Source organism: Callorhinchus milii, unplaced genomic scaffold (genome assembly GCF_018977255.1).
Source record: "Callorhinchus milii isolate IMCB2004 unplaced genomic scaffold, IMCB_Cmil_1.0 Scaffold5, whole genome shotgun sequence".
Lineage (NCBI taxonomy): Eukaryota > Metazoa > Chordata > Chondrichthyes > Chimaeriformes > Callorhinchidae > Callorhinchus > Callorhinchus milii.
In genome coordinates, this window is record NW_024704746.1 from 30,808,943 (window position 1) to 30,831,321 (window position 22,379).

Sequence of the window (22,379 nt, forward strand, 5' to 3'; positions counted from 1 at the left end):
AGGAAACTTGCCCAAGGTTTTGCCCTCTGCCTGGAATTGAACTCAGGTCTCTCACTTGCAAAGCGAGTGCTCTAACCACTGAGCTACAGGACTCCAATATAACGCCTTTAATGACGGGAGGATGTCCAAAAGCGCTTCAAAGGATATATTATAAAGTTTATCTTTCAGCAAATGATAAAATAGGCTGTGTGTGAAAGGCACTGTATAAATATAAATTGTTGTTTTTAGGTTTGTGTAAAAACCTTCTTATAATAATCCTTACATTTTGTGGATATAACATACATTATACATTTTAAACTGGTTTTGCTTTCTTATCTTAATCTCACAAGTCAAGCTGAAGCTTTCCTATCACATAAAAGCTGGTCTGTCAGCAAGTGGCAATAAACAGCTCATCTATTCATGGAAGACAATAAAAATGCTTGAGTTATAAGTGAAGTGTTGAATTAAAAGTCTGCCCTTTACTCAACACTGTATTTTGTAATTGATGTTTTTATTCATCCAGATATAGGTTGTCATTGTGGAAAAATAGGACAAATGAGATGAAATTCACTGAAGGGATGAGTGATGGGTAGTTTCTAAGTTGTTTTTAAACTTTGGGACTGGACACAACAGTCTTCTCCATTCCTGTACATTGCTGTGTTTCCAACAGTAGGGCCTGTGTTAACTGGAAAATTGCAATCTTTTTGCAGCCTTTATAATGGGAAATCCAGTCAGCCAGAAACAATCCCTTCCTTGCAGCTACACACACTCCTTGTCTATTATAATACAAACAACTAGATGGAGGGAAAGTACCATCAGTTCCAGTAAGCCGGTTAAATAAACTAAATAAATTGTTTGGTGGTTAGATATTTTTGAGTGACGACCATTAATTCTGTTAAATTCTTTAAAATGCAGCATTTTGTCCATATAATTTCAAGCACAAATTGGATAGTTAAACTCCTTGGATCCTCGGTGAATCATATCAGATTTTTATTTCATGCCAATCAGTGTAATGAAGTGTTTGTACTGTCTTGCAGATAAAATCCTGTAAAGAGTTTTGAGATATCTCTGTATTGTGATAAGATGGATCATAGGATTGAAAATCGTTTATAAATATATAATAGTCTAATGAATCACTACAGTTTGACAAACCTTTTGAACTGTTCCAAGTGCTAAAACTCACATTTGCATCACACTAATGTAACGATTACTACACGGCAAAAACACTGCATTCTGTCCTTGAATGAGATGTTAAACCGAGAACCTATCTGTCTGTTCAGGTGGACTTTAAGGATCCTATGGCACAATTCGAAAAGAAAAAGAAGTTTCTCTCGGTCTCCCAATCCACCAAATAAAATTAGTCTTTCACTTCATGGCTGTTTGTATGATATTGCTGAGCATAAACTGATCACCAAGTTCTCCCACAAAATTGAGTCATGACTCCTTACAGTAAAATCCTGTGAAAAGTTTTGAGATATCTCTGCATTGTGATAAGATGCTGTATGACGTGCAAGGATTATTATAATCATTGCGAAAACACAGCAGTGTTTGTAAAGGCATCACTTCATGGCACGAGGGGTGTTTTGAAAGATAAGCACATGCAAAAAATAAATAAAACCTTGCTCAATGATTCCTAAAAGATTTGCAGGTCACCGCCCCTTCAGTGCATTAGGTAACTAGTGTTGAAATCTGAGAAGACTCTCGACTGATCCACAGAGATGTCCGGAACTTCTGCTGTCGGTACTTTCACTGCCTGGGACTATCTTGTTTTTGCCCTAACGCTGCTGATCTCGGGGCTGATAGGCATCTATTATGCGGTGAAGGGAAAAGGACAGGAAACTTCCATGGATTTCCTGATGGGGAATCGGCAGATGAGTGTCCTGCCAGTGGCTCTGAGTCTCACTGCCAGCTTCATGTCTGCCGTGACTGTGCTCGGGAGCCCCTTTGAGGTTTATCGATTTGGGGCAATCTTCTCCCTGTTCGCACTTTCTCAGCTCTTTACCATGTTTATTACCTCTGAGATCTTCTTGCCGGTTTTCTACAGACTCGGGATTGCCAGCACCTACGAGGTAACAGCTCATGGAACAAAAGTTCTCACCAGATCGAACTCAAATAAAAAATACCAGTAAATAGTGGAAGAAGCCGCAGCCGCTTTTCAGTTCATCTTCAGGTTAATATCACAACCCACCCAAGTTGTGTGAAGATCAAGCTCTACACTCATCTTAATGATTAGTGATATTGAAGGAAAAGGCAGAGGCTTACAATGAAGGCAGTTGTAGCAAATCTATCTGAATTATTTTGTTCAATTTATATAGTCTGTGGCAAATAATCTACCTTGAGACAAATATCAAATTAAAAGTAAGACTTAGTTAGCTACTTGATGATAATCTCGTAAAGTTATAATTTAAGTCAAAATGGTATATAAAGCTCAGTGAAAAAGTTAAAATCAAGCAAAAATAATTCACATTACTGTATTTGTCCGGCTGTTTGGTTGCAATTTGTTTTTTTAACAAAATCCCCTGAAGCATAATGCCCTTGGATTTTAATCGCAAAGACCTAATTCAGATCTATCAAAACCAACTGCTTACTTCTCCTACACTAACAAAGCTAAACTGTGTTGGAACATTAAACCTGCTTTTGTTATTTTTACAGATGACAGCCAGAAAAACATTTTGATAGAAAAATCAATCCGTATCTATCCCATTATTGTTTACACGTTGTATAGAAACTACAAAAATGCTTCCTTAAATTTGTTGTTTTATTTTCAGTATTTGGAACTGCGGTTTAACAGATGGGTACGTTTATGTGGAACAATTCTATTTATGATCCAAACAGTAAGTATATCAACAATATGTGAAAAGCTGGACAGCAGGTTATTTTTATCCAGAGTTTATTTTTCTAATGTTGCTTGTACTGTATGCATAAAAAGTAATCGGTGAATGTGTGAAAACTTAACTTTTATGGTGCACGTATAAATTAATCTGTACTGTATCATAATTCAAATGTTTCAGGTTCACAGGAGCAAATGATCTCGTGCAGATTTGTTTTCAAAACTAATACAGAAAATTTCCCCAACAAATTTCAATTGTGTTTTTAAATAGAATGAACATATTACATTTCTCTTGATTACATTGTTTAATATTCTCTGGAACCCCATCCTGGAGTCCCTATGACTCATCCCTTCCATCACCTCCTTCAAGGTCCTCCTCAATACCTTTCTCTCTGAGAAGCCCTCGTCTGTTCATCACCTTGGAACATCCTCCCAAGGTGAAAGGCGCTATATAAATATAAATTTGTTGTTGTTACTGTATTTTGTTTCAGATTCTATACACAGGGATTGTTATTTATGCTCCAGCACTTGCGTTAAATCAAGGTCTGTATTTTACTTTTCATATTTCAATACATTTTTTAGTGCAATCATTAACAATACCACTGTTTTCCTACCTTATTGTTTGAACAACAGAGATGTGTACAACTTTTTATCTTTTACTCCTTCAGTCACAAAGTTTCATCTCTGGGGAGCTGTAATCTCAACCGGAATAGTGTGCACCTTTTATTGCACTTTGGTGAGTAAATAAAACTCATCTGAATTCTGTATGTTCAACCCGATGCTCCAGGAATAGATATAACTCTAATCACTAATACTTTTGCAAGTGTGCTTTCACTTCAACCCAGGTATCAATTATAGCTGTCAGAGCTTTCAAAAATATACAACAACATCTGTTTTCTTGAAAAGAAAACATGTTTTTGCCAGCACACCCTTTGCTATTTTTTATTAAAAAGATAAATAAGGTATAGTATAAAAATTTCCAGCATCAGCTAACAAAACAAGTGCAACATCAATGGAAACTTAAGACGTGAAAGGATCCAATGCTATCTACAGAAAAATGTTACTAGAAGCAGGGATTCTTGCCACTCAGATTTCTGTTAACCGTGCAAGCCAAAACTTTAATGGCTGGCTGCCCTTAGCTGGTCAAGCAGTAGGACGTTTGCCAAGTAATGCTCTCAATGCCAAGCTCGTTGGTTAAACTCCAACTGTTCATTCTGAGATCCTCAAGCTTTGGCTCTTGCCAACCTGCACCTAATACTCTCTGGGATTAACTAAACCTGGTGTGACCCTCTAAAGGGAAAGAGCACACGCTCCATTAATGACACTGAGAAACTCCAGTGTGTAAAAGGGATACATATGTGGATTTAGGGGATAAGTCAATATCAAGAACTGCAACTTCAAATCTGCATATTGAAGTCCTGCAGACAAACAGGAGCCTTTCTGGTGTAATTTGTATATCAGTGTGTAGTGGGATATGAAGTTTATGATAGTATTCCACTTCGTTGTTTCAGGGAGGTCTCAAAGCTGTTGTCTGGACAGATGTATTTCAGATTGGAATTATGGTAGCTGGTTTCATTGCCGTCATTATCCGTGCCATGATGCTTGAAGGTGGTATTGGCAATGTGTGGGATGCTGCTTATTACGGAGGAAGATTAAACTTCTGGAAGTAAGTTTGACAAAAAGATGTGTACTTTTCAAAATGTAGGTTATTTGATAATAATAATCATCCTCGCATTTGATGTAGTGCCTTCTCACGTCTTCGAGACATCTCATAGTGCTTCACAGAATATATTGTAAAGTGAATTGACTATATATTTTGTGGGTGAAATCATGCACAGCAGTATCTCACAAATAGCCGTGGATTGAGTGACCAAATTAATATGATTATTTCTCGGAAGGATTATTACCTTAAAGGGATCTATCAATTGACTAACAACCAGATTCTTACTTACTGTTAGGTAAACAGAGACGTGTGGAGTAAGGAAACTTGCCTAACATTTTGTCCTGCCCGGAAATCGAACCAGGGTCCACTTGCTTGCGAGGCTAGTGCTCTAACCAATGCGCTGCAGGAGTCCACATTAACCTTGATTGACCATATACATGTCTTATAATGTAATATTAACTTCTACACACAGTTTTGACCCAAACCCAATGCGAAGACATACTTTCTGGACAATTGTAATAGGTGGCACCTTCATTTGGACAGGAATCTATGGAGTGAATCAAGCACAGGTTCAGAGATACATCTCATGTAAATCCAGATTTCAAGCTAAAGTGTAAGTACTATTTTACATTATTAATTTTCAAACAATAAAATCATTTATAACTCATTTACTAGAAACACTTCAAGACTAAAATGTTGTAAACACTGTAAAACGTGTTTTGAGAATAATCGATTCCTGGGTGTGATTATAAGGTCATAGTCTTATTCAGAAATCTGGATAACATCATGAACCATGCACATAAAGCACAACAGATTTTTTCAGAAATGGGAAATTAGGATGGCAATATGTCTCAAATCACACAGTGATAAAGAGAGTTAATTGGCCTTGATTGTCAGTAAAATTACTAACTTTGCAAGTGTGAGTTTATAATGGAATTTTTCCCCTTTGAATCTCACCTGGCAAGATAAGTAAAGTTACCTACTAATGGATAATCTCAATATTTAATTGTGAGTTAAATAGCGGTCCAAAACAAAGAGTCATAATCTTAGAATTAGAGCTAAATTGTTTAAGATTGAAACTAGTTATTTTAGCATAAATACTCCTTCCTGTTATTATGTATCAGACATGTAAAGTTGCTTTATTGGCACAAAAACTGAATTACCAAATACTGAAGGTTTTTCAATAATAGAAGCACAGAATGCCTACAAAGTTGCAAAAATCAAGGATTCCACCAATCGTTCCAACGTATCAAAGTATACTTTGCAAATATGAACAAAGTATACTTACCAACAGAGAAAGCACATTTTAGGAAGCTACGATCAAAGTTGGGATTACCAAAGAATGATCCGAGGTAGCAACAAAAAGTACCTCCATGTATTCCAGGGATGTGGTCTTGGTGAACCAAATTTTACAATGAAAATGGAGCATACACACTTATACTGTCAGTACATTACGTACGGTCACCTAAAGTCACTTCCCCGCTTTCTCCGGCTCGGCATCAAGCTCTGCCACTGTTAAGCACTCTGAGATGCTGCCCTGTGTGAAGGGCACCATACAAATGCAAGTTGTACATGCAAGATATTTGTTTTCCCTACATTAGATCCCTTTATGTGAATCTTATTGGACTCTGGGTGATCATGACATGTGCAGTACTGTCAGGATTGTCAATGTACTCTATTTATCGGGATTGTGACCCATGGACAGCAGGGAAGGTTAAAGCACCAGACCAGGTATACTATCCAGATGATAAACCCGAGATGGGACTTGAACCCACAATCTTTTGTCTCAGATGTACAACAGCTACCAATTGAGCTAGGCTGACACACAAGAATCAATGATCAATTTTAATATACAGTAATCTTTGAGCTAATTTCACATTACAATACCAGTTTTGGAAATTCAATTTCAAAATGAGTAATAAAGACACAAAAGTACAACATGCAATTTATATACAATATTTATTATCAATTCATGCTTTGAATCATCTTTCCCTTCTCCAGTCCCTTTGGCTCCCATCCCCAGATTGGTTGCCCAGCCTATACTGCTAATGTGCTCTTTGATATTCTCTCACTGTGAAAAACACTATATAAATTTAAATTTGTATTGTATTTGGCTTTTTTAAAAGTTATTACTGGCTCTGTACTAGTACCTGAACATAGAGGTTAACGTTTCATCAGTGAGCAGTATACCTGCCAGCACATTCCTATTTTTCAAACTAAAGCATTAACCTTTCCAACATCTTGTCTGTATAATTATTACTTGTGGGTGTTGATTTGTGCCTTGTAGTTAATGCCCTATCTAGTGCTGGACATTTTTGAAGGCTACCCTGGAATGCCAGGACTCTTTGTGGCATGTGCATATAGTGGAACATTAAGGTAAGCAGCAAATAATAAAGCAGGATGATTCATGTTAAATTGTGACAATTCATGAAAGGTTTTAGGAAGAAATTTCGAGCTTTGTCTTTAAATGTTGGTTCAGTGATCTGAACTGCACACCAGTTTTGTATAAATTCATCAACTTTGCTTTACTAATTTGTTAGCGAATGCACTGGATTCATATACATTTAAATCATTTTTAATGAAATTAACTTACTAAAGGAATTATTGTTTCAAAATTCCACACAATTTTTCTAAACCTTGTAACAATGATGCTTGGAAATTTCTCCCACTGCAGCACAGTCTCTTCGAGCATTAACGCTCTAGCTACTGTAACAGTAGAGGATATTATCAAGCCCATTTTCAAACCCCTTTCTGAAAAACAGCTGTCTTGGATTTCCAAGGGGATGAGTAAGTCTTTTGTGTTCTCTATTTCTGGTTACTATTTTTGATCCAATTACTTTAAACCAGTTGCTAAGGATTACTATTTATCCTCCACTCCTAAAAAAAATTGCACTCTGATTATTATTCAATGAACAAATGTGTGTCTTCAGAGAAAAGTGTGAATTTTGTAGTTATTCAATTACCCCTTAACCTAAAAAAAAATATTTTTAATTCTTGAGTTTAACCTAGAAAGATAACAGGTAGTATAATTTTTTTTAATGTTGCACTTTAATTTTGCTGTTCTTCACTTTATTCTTAGCTCTTTTATATGGTTTGTTGTGTATTGCAATGGCTGGCTTGGCATCATTAATGGAAAGTCTTCTTCAGGTAAAGTACTTACTAGACTTGTCATTGTTCAAATGCAATAAGAATAATCGATAATATACCATATTGTAGTTTGTACGTTATTCAACACCGCCCCCCCCTCCCCACCCCCTACCGCATCTGTTCCTGGTTTTACTCTAATTATTTCTTGTTGCATTTTATAACAAGTCATTTGATGTTTAATTAATATTGGTAGATAAAGACCAACTAAAATAGTATAATAAACCATTACTGTCCTTCTATCATTTTCTGCTAATTAACATAATTGCAAAAGTCAAATCTTACATAATGTTCTAATTGCATTCTGAGAAGACATTCTGGAGGGACATAATGCTCAGTGGGATAGCAAAGGTAAATCTGAAAGTAAATTTCAGATACACCAAGGCAGCAGGATTAGAAATCAGAGGTTCAGGGTTGTGAAGGACATGTTTAGAATAGGCACAGGACAGGAACAGGAAGCTTTTGTTTAAGCAAAGTGCAATCAATAATAATAATAAAATCATAATCCTTGCATTTGATATAGCGTCTTATCACATCTTCGACATAAAATAACATCAACATCTGGTATGGATTACCAAGAAACTGGCTGAGGCCAGAATACTGGATTTATTCATTACAAGTTTCCTGCTGTCATGAGAAAATAATGGATTTAATATTTCTACAGAAAATGTCGTCAATTGAGCCCAAATCTTTCCCCATCCCACATTTTCTGCACAAAGGCTTGTGAGGCTTCTCACAAGAAATCCATAGCTTCTATAGATTACAAAGAAAGATGTAATGCAGCCTCTTTCTAAATAGACCATTCATGTGAATTCCCTTTTTTGATGGTTAAGTAAATGTTATGATATTATTACTCAGAATTGGATAAATAGTTGATATGTAGTTTACACTGTAACAAAGTCAAAGAAAATTACCGTACAACTATTTTCTTATATTAGCAATGGGAAAGAAGTATGGTTATGGATAATTAAAATCTGACTTGTTTTTTTATTTTCAGTCGGCTCTCAGTATATTTGGAATAGTTGGAGGGCCGCTGGTGGGTTGTTCACTTTGGGTATTTTGTTTTCTTGTGCCAATTCCAAAGTAAGTATAACCTGCTGTTGATTATTTGCCTCAGGAGTTATAGCTATAGTATGTGAAAAATATCCTGTTCAGTACTGTGTGCTTCCAGGTCTTCAACATTTGTGTTAAGAACCATGAATAGTTCAATTCTTAACTTGTCAATTTAGGATTGTACTTGTAATTACATATAATTACACAGAACATAACAGGAGAACAGCCATTCAGCTCATCCAGTTAGTGCCAGTGTTTATACTCCATACGAGCCTTCATCTCTCCTTATCCCCACTCTAATATTCCCTCTCACGTATGTATGCATCAAGTTTCCTCTTGAATACCTCAATGCTTTCTGCTTTATCCACTGCTTCAGGCAGTGATGTCCACTTTCTCACTACCCTCTGTGTAAAGAAGGTGGAATTACTTATAAATTTCAGAAAGGTAAATTTAAGACCAGATAGGGTAAATCATATTATTTCTCAAAGTCAATAAGTCACCCAAACTTGGATTTATAGAAAATCTACTAAAATGTTTGATAATTTAGAGCACTGCATTCTATACTCATATTGAGATTGCCCGCAAAATATATAGTCAATTTACTTTACAGTATATTCTGTGAAGTGCTTTGAGATGTGACAATGGCATAATAAGGCGCTATATCAAATTCAAGGATTGAATGTTATTGTCACCAGAAAATTGAGTTGCAGCACAGAGCAGGTTTTGCTTTTGTGCAGGCAATACTTTTGACACATGACTAAATCTGATACAATTTTATATTTTTTAATGATCATGATTTTTTTTGGGATATTTTGCTAACATGAGTTGCTTTCCATAAACACTGGCCAGCCTCCAGTAGACCAAAAGGCTTCCTCTATATCTGGCTTGTGATTTTGTGATTAAAATAATAATCTACACTATTAAGCAAAATATTGTGGAAGTTTACACGTTGCAAATCTCACTTTGTTTCTGATCTACCATCTACCTTTCTGTCACAGGGAGGAATTGTAGGACTGATCACTGGGTTTGCCTTTGCACTGTGGATAGGAATTGGATCTCAGATCCACGAACTACCACCTGAGACAACAATGCCTTTGCTCCTCAGTATTGATGGCTGTAACTTCAGTAAACCCATTAATGAGACATCCTGGACATCTGAAATCCCTAGGACAACAGCACCAGGAACAACCATAAGTCACAGGTCAGCACACATTCATTGTGTTGACTTCATCAAGTACCATCAGATGAGGTGTTTGATGGGCGAGAAAATCTATCGACATTTTATAATTTACTAGCACCCTTAAGTTAAAGGTTTTTCAAATCTGAATTACTTAACTGCAAGAAACCTTGCTTGGTTAAAAGGAAAGTCAAATCAAATGTCTACCGGGAATTCATTCTGTTCAAATAACTGTCCCCCCAAGTCACAGCAAAAGAAAATAGTGTTCTGAAAAATACTGTACACGTAGTGAGCAATCCCGACTTTTGGAGAATCTCAAAGATAAGCCTCTTCAATCTACAGGCTATTGCAGTAATATAAGTTGCGAGAAGTCTTGGAGCCAATTTGGGAAGATGAGACTGTGCTATACGCTGGTTTTCTGCTTTTTCATGGCTGGGTGGTGGGGGAGGCTCCATAAAGTTATTAATTAACTTTTTTTAAATGTTTTTTACATTGCATTGAGTAATAAACACTAAAGATACAGGTAATTTTTTGATTTCTGTGAGCAGATCGTTTCTATTGCTGTGCGAAAATTGGCTGCCCCTTTCACCTACAAAATAGTCATGACACTTCACAGTAAAATTCTGTGAAACGCTTTGAGATGTCTCGATGATATGATCGGGAGTCTTGTAGCTCAGTGGGTAGAGCACTTGCCTTGGAAGCGAGAGACCTGGGTTGGATTCCCGGCAGGGCAAAACCTTGGGCAAGTTTCCTTACTCCACACGCCTGATACTAATCCTGCAAGAAAAAAAACAATAATAAAATTGGTCACGTCAATCTTTGTGAGACACTGCTGTGCGCAATTGGCTGCCATGTTTCGCCCACAAATGTATACAGTCAATTCACTTTACAGTATATCCTGTGAAGCGCTTTGAGACATCTAGAAGACGTGAAAAGCACTATACCAAATGCAAGGATTACCATTTGTTATTATAATACCGAATGTAAGAATTATTATACAGTATTATTATTTCTAAGCTTGTAATGACTGTTTTTGTTTCAGACTTGAGACAGCTGATACCTGGCATTCCTTATCCTATCTGTACGTCAGCACATTTACAACGTTAATTGTTATCACTGTTGGTCTAATTGTCAGCTTATTAACAGGTATGGTTTAGTATTTGGTCTTCCATTCTTCACAACTCAGCGTTCCCAAATGTGGCACATCACTGACAGTTTCAACTTGTTATAAGGGAAATTGCAGTCCAATAACTTAGTGTAATTGCAAAGATGGCTACTCACACACTGTCTAGAGTGTGACGATGCATCGATTACCTCTTGTTATAAATAGGGTATTGTCATTGAGCTGTATGCTACTCGCACATTATTGCTATTGCGCTAACGTAATTAAACTATAGGACATAAATGGCCCAAAGTTCTAACTAATTTAGAAATATTTGAAAATCATTTTCTATAATATGTAATCCAAAACCTCTGAGGGCTATTCCGTCTTCAAAGACTTAAAAATGAAATCTGAGGTAGTCTTACATTAGGCTGTTACGCAAATGATTGTAGTTCAGCTCAACTCTCTGACCATGTCTGAAATTAATTATATCGCTTACAGTTTATGAAACACATAATGGGGGTTATTTTACATTAATTACTAAAAATAGGAGTCTTTTTGCTAAGTACTGAAATGTCTTTGAATAGTGACTTTTCAATGCTGATATTAATGTTTCTATCAAGTCAGGTACAAACATCGATCAATATACATATAAATAGATATAAGTTAGTCAGAAGCAGATCTAAAAGGGAGGAAAGTTTAGGAGGAACTTGACTTCCACAGTAGGTGTAAATGAGAATGTAAGAAAATGTAAAACTCACAACAGAAGCTGTGGTTGAAAGTTTTACTCTGAGAAATTATGAATATAAAAATATATAAACACAATTGCTTACCTTCAATTATGTTTCCACCACCAGTTCAATGCATTTATCAGTAAATATTTTCCAGGAGGAAGGAAGGCTCATGTGAACCCTGACTTACTACTGTGTTGGACAGATTTATCATGCTATTTTCCTCGGTCTTCCAGTAGTGTAAGTAAACTCCTATCAACTACCACCCTTATTTGTTTTTATTATACAGTACAGTGGTTATAACAGAACAGTTACCACCTGATGTATATTGAAATATTAAAGCTAGATGGAATGATGATCTACTCTACTCCAGTTAGAATTCTTTACTATATTTCTATTTTTATATTTGTGCACATCAGATTACTTCAGGGGAGTGGGTGCGTATGTGGCGGGTGTTTGATCCCAATATCTACATTATATATTCAACAACAACTTGTATTTATATAGTGCCCTTCGCGTGGGTAGCGTCCCAGAGCGCTTCACAATGCCGGAGTCTGACCAATAAGATAATCTCACTGAATATGTGCAAGATTCTTTATTTATAAATTAGTCCACAATATCCAGCAATATACCTTAACCATTTACATGAGCATCTCCAGTCACATCGTTTTGAGATTTCATTTTCCCCAAATTTAAGATAACCTTGTGACACATTTGAGTAATACTGCAAATTCTGAGTCATTGTTTTGTGCTGTGGATCTATGTCCATTAGAGTCTACTTTTCCTCAGACTCAACTCATTTGAATGGCAAATCTCTGTATCATCAATAGATGAGACAACCATCTCATCTGCTTGGCATGGATTCCAAGCCTACCGTAGGAGGATGGTTTTCTAAGTGACTGAATCGCTCAGTTCCCAAATAAAATGTTTACAGCCTTAACATTCTGAGTCATGATTTTACAGCTTTGGTGACTTGGAATATTGATTTTGTACTTAAAGACAAAACACTCTGTTCTGAAGAATAGAAACTGCTTCCATCTTGTTACAGTATTTACTCCTATAATAACAATCCTTGCATTTGATATAGCGCTTATCACGTCTCCGAGTCGACTCAAAGCGCTTCACGGAATTTATTTTCAAGTGAATTGACTGTATATTTTGTGGGCAAAACAAGGCAGCCAATTGTGCACAGCAATAAACCTATGTGTTTATTGTGCACTTTTGACATTAACGACAGACATTAAAGTTTTTGCAGACAATGAAAAACCCAGATCATCGTGCCCAGATCAGTCTCAGTCTTCTCATTGATTTTAGAGAGAAGTGAATATCATATCAATAGCAAGAGGCAGACAATGCTTGATGTAAAAAATAATATCATCAAAATTAGAAAATGCTGACATTGATAGTCCACAAAGGAGTCAATTCACCTGTGAAGGGTTCAAACTGGGGTCCAGTATCAGTATTCATCAGTTTCATCTGATTGTGCCAAGGTTGTTGATGTTTATTATTGTACAATTACAGGATGATTTAATCCAGGTTATGAAGTGGAGACAATGCACTGACCCAATCACTGGAAATAATAACGCTGGCTTCAGTAACATTGAAATGAGTTGCACAGAGCAAAGGAAAATGTAAAGTGGAACACAGCACTGTATGGAATAAGAAAAGGTTTTTCAGACCATCAATCCAATTATTTCTGTGACAGACCATGTGCATTCTCATAGAATTTACACAGTTGATGTAATCTCTTGAGGTAGACAAATAAAAGTAATACGTCAAAGAAAATTTGATTAATGAAATTAACATCCTGGAGGCCTTTTTGCACCATTTCATGAGGAATGTCAGACTTTACCTTCCTTGGCGATTATTTATCTCCCCAGGAGATCAAATAATTCAACGAAAATCCATAAAGTCTCAAACAGTAGCCTGTTGGCATAAGCAAATCAATGAGTAAACAACCTTCAATTATTTTTTCTAAGCCTGCTCTGAAATGCTACGATTTAACTTTTCCAAAGGTTTCATCATAAAGTGTCCTTCTAATCTTGGTAAATAGTTGAAAATATAAGAAATTGTAGAAGGAATCTCACCTTATTAAAAGAACAATCAATAGATGTTTGTGACTCTACAGTTCTCAATGCATTTCTATTGTTACTAAACCACCCTAGACTTTACAAGAGATTCTGTGTAATATACAATACAAATTTACATTTATATCCAATGCACTCATAAAGAGTGCTGGCTATGCACCCGAGCTGGGGGTGAGAGCCAAGGGGGAGGGGGGACAGATGACCAGAAGTGTCATCAAAGAGGTAAGTCTTGAGACGGACCTTAAACAAGGCGAGGGAGGGAGGGAGTTGGAGGGACTCCGGGGTAGATTAATATGTGAATAATATAAAAGTTACCCACCATGTTAACAGTGTGATTTACAATGTATTAGTGATGTAATTTTGACATTATAAGTATTGGTATATATGAGCTTAAAGAGTGCATCAAACAAAATCACAGAATTACTGAAATGATGTTAAATATTACTCTGGAGAATAAAAATTCTAATCAGCCATAACTTGTACATGTGCATATTTATTCTTTAAATCATTATTGCATCACAATATACAAGCAATAAATGTGGCCTTATGTTCACAAAGTCATTTTCAGTTATGAAAATTCAACATTCTGCATTTGGCTATTTACAAGGATGCATTGTACATTGTATCATAAACCTTATTTTCTTTTAAAGCTACAAGCTTAAAAAAACTGATTTGTAAACAGGATTCTCCCGAGCTGCTGGGTAGAAGGAGTGGATCAAACAGTATAATGGTATACAGATAGCTATACTGAAATTATGCAAAATAGTTTTCAGAAATTCTTATTTACATATTGAACATGACTGTGTGTAAAACTGTAGTCCGTTGATGGAAGAAGATGCAAAGTTGGGAAAATAGCAAACCAGTTGTAAAACATTGGACACTTATTTTTAAGTAAAAATTGGCGTACAGAATTGTGTTTTATATGAATAACATGTTCAACATGCTTGCAATATTAAAGAGATCACACTTGAATTGCAAAATTTTTCACAGTACATCCTTTTACTGTTAGTTACTGAACATCTTTTGTAAAATGTTCTAACATGCATTGAAGCTGCATTTTATTCAGTCATTAAAGTGGTGCTTTCACAAATTGCAGGGGATGACTGTCAAACATGTAAACAGAGAAGGCAGGCTTAACCTGAAACACAAAAAAGGAAATTTACTTTTACTTTGAGAGCACCAAAGACAATTAAAAGAAGATACAAAACAATTCAAACAAACTGGCAGCGTCAAAAGGCTTTGATCAAAGAATCATGATGAAATGATGAACACTACAAAGTAATGCTCAGTCACTGCCTCTCCTCTCGTGGAGGAGTTTCGCTCAACATTATAAGTTATCTTGCCTAAAAACAATTGGACAGGTTGATCCGCAGACAAGTTGAGCTGCCTTGCATTAGATCTTTATATTTATGTATATATATATATAATAATATATATAATTATGCTTAACAATGGCCTGTTGATGTGAGTTCTTATATCTGATTGAATGATTCAGTTAAAATAATAAAAATAACATTTTGGATACAGAATAGAGCAGCGCCTATGGAAAATAGCAGACAAGTTGAGCAAAAGTATATTTTGTTGTTTAATATAACTTTCGACTATTAATTTTAGTTGCATAGTATAATATAGAGTTAACATTACAATAAATCTATCCTGACATACAAGTAGTTTTATTAGATATATATTTTTCCATTATCATTGTGCAAACATGAAGAGATAATCCCTTAGTTCTCCTGAGAATCAATTATTGCTAAAGGGCATTTTCTGAAGGTGAGGTTTCTGAGAAATTAATATAAAATTCATGCTTGTCCTCACATCTGGAGAATATCCTAAAATACCACACAAAGGTATCTTAGTAATAGTTACGGATGACTGATTACAATATGGAGGCAAAGGATAGAAATGAAACAAAAATGGCAATTTCAGGAAGCTTTGATCAAGGAATCACAGTGAAATGACAGAAACTACAAACTAATGTTAGGACAAGAATTGGCACTCGGAGTAATCGGTTTGATTATAATGCCCTTCTTGGCAAATAACCTGTTGACACTTGTGGCTATGGACATATGTGAAGAATCATCAAAAGATTGCAAGGTTCCCATTGACTCTTACCCCAGCAGGAGCTGGCGGGTTCCAAAAAGGAGACAAGGGAGAACATGGCAAAAAAAACTTAAAAAACTTAAAAAAGATTAATTTTGATTTGGTCGTGGTGGAAAAACTGTGTCACAAATATAACGTCTTTGAATTACCATTCCTTTGTTATTTAAAGCTCTACTTGGATTGAATCATTGGATTCCGTTACTGCACAAGAGAAAGATAATCTAAACATTGAAAAAAATTCCATCCTCACCACAACATATTACAATGGAAACAAATATGACAAAGTGCCATCCTTTACTGAATGCAATGTATCCGATATAAGTCCAAAAGAGTTGTTGTTGATGTTGTGTTAGAAATAAGAGCTTTGTAACAAGACTAGGAATTAACAATAAGATTTAAGAATGGCATTAACACTGGAAGTGCTCAATATGTTTTGTTGGTTTCCAATGAAATAGACTAATATTATTAAAATCTTACCTTGACTGGATTAACGCTAGAGCTTTGCCTCAATAAAAGAGAAAGCAGTGTTGTGTTACCTTAATCAGATGATGTTTGTATTCATGGCCACTCATTATGAGAGCCTTTTCCATTCCGCTTTCGCTCATTCCTTTCCTTATGAAGACGTTCCAGCTCAGCTTCGTACATCATTTCCTGAATAAGATATTTTTCCCGACGCATTCTATCCCGTAGATCTTTTGGTAAGTCAGGAATCATGTATGCTATCAAGTTCTTAATGCTGAAAACTAGGTGCTGCAATGAATAATTTATTATTAGCAAACAACAAAAATGAAAGGAAACAGTCAAAACCATTACAATTTTTTTTAATAAACTGCACTGTATTAGTAGTTTATTCCTTTCTAAATAGCACAAGATTTTTCAATTTAACAAAATTGGCTAAAGTTATCAGAATTTCACCTTTCGACGATCACATTACTGCTTCATTCAAAATGTGGTTCATCAGGAAAAATTATTCATATTGAGCTCTGCAAAAAAAATCTTCACCTATTATAGTAATCTGTAATCATGTGATGATAAGCATGAGTTTGCATGTTGTTTTTTCATAAGGTTAGAAGAGAGATACAGATGAAGTTTTTTTTCAATTTTTGGCTCAGTTAATCTAATCCTTCCAGAACACTAACTTTACTATCAAGCTATTTCTTGAACGGTTCCAGTGTGCTGCCTGCCCTCGATTATTTTTTCTCGTAACCTGTTCCTGCTGTTGATCATTCTGTGTGAAGACATACATCATGGTGACCTGCCCTAAATCTGTCGGTTTATTGTCCTGGCAGATACCCCATTGCGAAAGTGCTGCTTTGTTAGAACTGCCGTCTTTTAGATGAAGTGCTGTTCTGTCAGCCTTTTCAAATAGACATTAAAGATCTAAAGGCACTGTTTGAAAACCGGAGGGAATTTCTCCTGGTGTCTTGGACAACAATCCAGATTCATTGTTCATCTTATGATGCTTCGGGGACTTTGCTGGCACATTTGCTTACAAAAAAAAGTTGCTACACTTGACACTACAATAATTACATTTTGAAATGACAATATGATATGACATTATAAAGTGCTTTGTTTATTTCCTTCCTTTTACTCTTTTTTTCGTTCTTTCTCTCTCTCTCAAAATCCTAAACATATATCATCTTGTTCTTGTGTGTTACCTCTTTACTGAATGTGTGTCGTGAAATATCTGAAAATATTGTGCTGGTTTATGTTATCCCATTCTGTACTTCTATAAAGTCTTTTCTGTGGTGACTCTTCTAAATACTGATTAAATACTGAAGAGGCCTAGGTCTTATAGTCATTCTTAATAGTTCATTCCTCTAACACTGGTAAATAGCCTCATTCATCTGTCCTCTACAGTCTCCAGGATCTACCTTGTATGTTGTGCAAACCAGAACAGTACATAATACTCCAGCTGTGGACTGACTAAAACACTTGAGCATGAGCTCCGTGGATCCGAATTGAACAGATTGGCAAAATAGAGGTGATAAGTACCAAAGAGTCAATTAACATGCTTAGGTTCCTTTCAACTTTTCGGTGGTGCTGAGCCACAGAGAAGATGAAAAGGCGCTATATAATGCAAGTTGTTGTTGTAGATTCAAGATAATTGGCAAAAGAACCGGAGGGGAGGGGAGGAGAAATTGTTTTACACACTGAGAATTGTTACAGTTTGGAATGCACTGCCTGAACGGCTGGTGGAAGTAGATTCAATAGCAACTTTCAAAAGGGAATTGGATAGGTACTTGAAAAGGAAACCTTTGCAAGGATATGGGGAAAGAATGGGGGAGTAGGACTGATTGGGTAGCTCTTCCAAAGAGCCGGCACAGGCACAATGGGCCGAATGGCCTCCTTCAGTGCTGTAATATTCTATGGCTCTATGATTAGCGCAAAGAGTGTCATAGAAGTATTGGAAAGCTTTTAAAAACATTTATGAAAATTATAAACTTACCAAAAATATAAAAGCAAATACATCTTACCTCAAATACAATGATAAAAGCTAGACGTGCAGCTAGTACATGCCAGAATTGCAGTGTATAGGCATAAGGTTCTTTGGAGTGAGGAGCTTCTCTATAATCTCGATACCTGTAAATGGTCACAAAATTACATTGCGGTGATCAGATTTTGATTAAAATAACTGAATTGATTACTGCAGAGAATAGATTGGATTATTTTAATGATGCATTCGATGCCCTGAAATGAAAATATATTTGGGGAAAACATTTTCCGATGGGTGTTGCATGCGTCATTTTTGGGAATGTTGACCACTAATGCGATCTCCCAATTTACTCGCACAGTACCAAAGGCAACAAGCATAATGCTCTCTGGAATTTTCTCCACTATTAGAGGGAATATAGTCCAAGCCACCAAATGATTAAAGATGTTTAATATCTCTCTGACTAACAACATTATATTATGTTGTTAATCGCTGTTAATAACCAGGGGTTTAATGTTAATTTACATGTAAATGTCTCATGTATATTCAAACGTCAAGGTATTCTGCACAGTTGGCTGTGTGAAAGTTTTATGTACCTTCTTGGTGTGATTATTATTTTATATAAAGAAATCTGAATGTCATCAAGTGGTAGTTTTTACTTTATGGATTCTTTAAATAATTTACAATTATATTTTAAAATTACAAAGCATTTATTTTTTAGTCAGCTGGGGGTCTGACATGTGTGGAATCACCATGCTTAGAGCACTCAAAGCAGACTGAGTGCCTGCCATCTACACATAGTCATTTACATGTTTGGGATGACATATGCACTCTCTCCCTGGAGGGACCCATCCTGCTTACCTAATTCCGGAGAATAATAGGTGCAGGTTGGCAAAAGTCCACAGTGTGCATTGGGGGTATTGCTGGCATTATTTTAAATGTGTTATTAATATAACTCTCTCATTTTGCATTATCTCTCATTTGTTGCACACACTACATTTGAGCCAGAATCAGACATAAACATGGTATTTGGACTAGTTTAGAATGAAGACTCCAGCCCTTACCTGCAGTACTTCACTTCCTCGCCAATCATGGTACTTTGATTTGCCGAAGGTTTAGACTGATCTTCAAAATCAGCGACCAAGAACACTGATAAACTGGCATTAACATAACCAATCATGCACCTGGAAATGGACCAGAAAATATTAAATTATCCTTGTTGTGCATTGCAAGAGATATTTCCTTACATAAGTAGCATTTCTGACTTTGTTTCTCTTTTCGTTGCATCCCCACCCTCTTCACATTCCTCTGCTTCATCTGCTATACAAAGAACAAGGATGATTTATTAACAATGCTCTTTGCAGGATTTTATTTCCTTTCTTCAAAATGGGTCTATCTCAGTGCCTCAGATGCATTGGCAACAGAGGCAGCAGTATAAATGCTACCTCCTGCTGATTCCAGGTCCACTGACTGACACTTCTTTTCATCACTGAGTTATATGAACCTTCCCAGTAACTGCAAAGAAAGGCCACCACAAAAGCACATTTTGATTGCAATTTTCAGACAGACCCAAAGGCACACAGATACTGTTGTGGAATCCACCTCCCAATATAAACAGGACACATTTCACAGCATTTGTAGCCTAGATGGCTAAATGAAGCATTTCTATTTGAAAGACATCTTATAATTTATAAACACTGGTTACTGAGGTACTTTAATGTTATAATTGGCAGGCCAGAAGAGAACGCTTTCAAAGGAATGTTATTATATACAATAAACCATTGTGTGAATGTGGGTAGGGACGTGTGGGAGCACAGGAATATCGTGCTTATGAGTTCCAGTAAGACATCAAGGTCTTAGGTTTCATTCCAAGTACAAGTTGAACTAGTTTATTTGTTTAGTAAAAGTAAGGCAGATTAACATCTTAGTAAAATATAAAAATTTTATAAAGGGATTTTTTCTGAGATTTTCCAATTGTTGTTATTTCCAAGATTTTGAAATAATAATTGCCAGAATATCTTCATCCTTCTGAATCTACCAGGAGGTTTGTCTTCAATGTTTTCATTTTCTGTGACTTTGTTTATATTTCTACTCTTTTTATCTGCAAATTTTATGATTTTTTTTGATTGTTGAGAATGTTTCAGTTTTATATTTCTGAGAATTATTCTAGTGTTTCCCTAAATTTTATTTTTGACTCAAGGAAAATACAGGTATAATACCCAGATATCAAAACAGAATAATCCTTACATTTGGACTTGCGTTTTTCATGTCAGAAATGACAACCATATTTAAACAGACTGTCATTTGAAACAGAAGCTTTTCTGTTGCAGCAGTTTATTAAACAGGGTTATCATCACAGGATATACTGTGTGTTTTGTGTGTGCAATGAAAGTCTTTTGTTATAGGACAATATCTGGTATATCACTATGCAAGTCTAACTCATTATGTTTTACATTGTCTCTTGGCTTGTGCATAATTATCATACAATATTTTTCTTTTTCTCAATTTTTTTTTAGTGTCTTAGCAGTGCAATTATATTCCTTCCATTCAAGTATTTTATCATTTCCTCTGGCTAACATGAGGAGATAACATTTAGTAAGTATCACCAATTTCTTGTTCTTTATCCTAATCCCTGTTTTAGCCTTCAAATGCAGCAATTCTACCAGTTTATCTTTCTGCGATATGGAAACAAAAATCTTACTTTTCTCCTGCTTGTCCTTGTCCTGCACAGGGTCCGTATTTGTATGCATATACTAAGCGGGGAATGAAATCAGATGTTACTGCGATAACAAATGCATTGGTGATTACAGACAGGATTCCGATGCCCTCCAAAATGCCATACCAGACCCCTGACAAAAAACACAGACAAAACATTTTAGACAAAGTTGGTGTACAGTAAAAAAAATTCTGTTTTTAGACAACTCTATGTGAAAAGTGTAATGTCAATTAATGTATTTCCAGATAATTAACAGCTCATATACAAATGCAATTTAAAAACTCAACGTGGAAGTTGGTCAAGTAGATAGATGGACTAATAGTTTATTCCTGCCTGAATTTGCTACATGTAACATGAAAACAGACGTTGGTTTTAGCATTGATATTAAATCCGGAAAATAAACAGGTAACAAGTAACTAAAAGATAAGAGCAATCTAACATCCATTTTCCAGTCACTAATCTAATGTAATTACTTGTAAACAGTTTTACTGTATTGGAAAAAGATTTCACCTTTTGAGGTTAAGTGCAACAATAACAGCTTGCATTTACATAGCACCATGCAACCATAACAAATTGCATTTATATAGGAAGGATGTCCCAAGGCGGTGGAAAATCGAGGATTAGAACTCAAGCTGGGGGTTGCTTGGGAGAGGGGTGGGGGAATGATGACCGAAGGCAAGGATCTGTCTTGCCGGAGAGCGTCATGGAGTACTTAACAATGGCGTAGTTTGACAATAGCTCGTAGAAACTATCATTGGAGTTACCTTATATATACACAGCATGAGGATGTGACATTGTAATGTCAAAGAGTGAAAATAATTCTAATGTAAATTTTGGAAAACTGCACGAATTCTCACCTATATCTTTGGCTCTTGAAGCTAATGGCCGTCTCCACTGTGTGACAAATTTGTAGGCATCCAGTCGATTTCAATGACGTTGTTCAATAAAGCTAGAAGAGGTGCCAATGGAAAAGCGGCCACAAATATTGTTGTAAAGCCAAACTGAAGAACTAGAAATACAAGGATACATATTAAATAGTCAAAATCTTCCAAATGACAATGTTAAACATTTAAATTTACCATTACACCAAACATTGTAGTTTTTACTTACTCATCTCTAAATATTCATCAAAGAGTCCATAGGCATTCATAGGCTGAAGATTGTAATCCTTTTCCCATTGTGGAAAGATTGGCTTTCCATTATTGCCATATTCCTGTCTTAATTTTCTCCGTGTCCACCAATTCTGAATAAGTCTATTGATAGCAACAGAATGAGCACCATAGATTAATGTAACACTTTAACGTAATTACAACATAACTCTGCATGTTTGACAAATTGACTGTTGTATAAATCATTTAGA

General features: G+C 35.8%; 2 protein-coding genes across 2 annotated transcripts in view; one reads left to right on the forward strand and one right to left on the reverse strand.

The window, feature by feature from the left end:
- The first annotated feature begins 1,697 nt into the window (after positions 1-1,697).
- LOC103179923 (sodium-coupled monocarboxylate transporter 1) lies at positions 1,698-13,498 on the forward strand. The gene is given in 16 exon segments (XM_042335506.1): positions 1,698-2,048; positions 2,748-2,813; positions 3,301-3,352; positions 3,478-3,545; positions 4,321-4,475; positions 4,945-5,085; positions 6,074-6,203; positions 6,760-6,848; positions 7,147-7,259; positions 7,552-7,619; positions 8,614-8,650; positions 8,653-8,699; positions 9,668-9,863; positions 10,900-10,992; positions 11,837-11,919; positions 13,201-13,498. Coding segments are annotated over 16 exon segments (1,803 nt in total). The 3' UTR covers positions 13,315-13,498.
- A 521-nt stretch (positions 13,499-14,019) lies between these two features.
- LOC103179888 (anoctamin-4) overlaps positions 14,020-22,379 on the reverse strand; it is a 64,572-nt gene continuing 56,212 nt past the window's right edge. The window contains 8 exon segments of the mRNA XM_007895397.2: positions 14,020-14,904; positions 16,406-16,619; positions 18,347-18,452; positions 19,368-19,487; positions 21,005-21,152; positions 21,877-21,945; positions 21,948-22,028; positions 22,130-22,272. Of these exon segments, the coding sequence (XP_007893588.2) occupies positions 16,428-16,619; positions 18,347-18,452; positions 19,368-19,487; positions 21,005-21,152; positions 21,877-21,945; positions 21,948-22,028; positions 22,130-22,272 (859 nt within the window). The 3' untranslated portion in view covers positions 14,020-14,904; positions 16,406-16,427.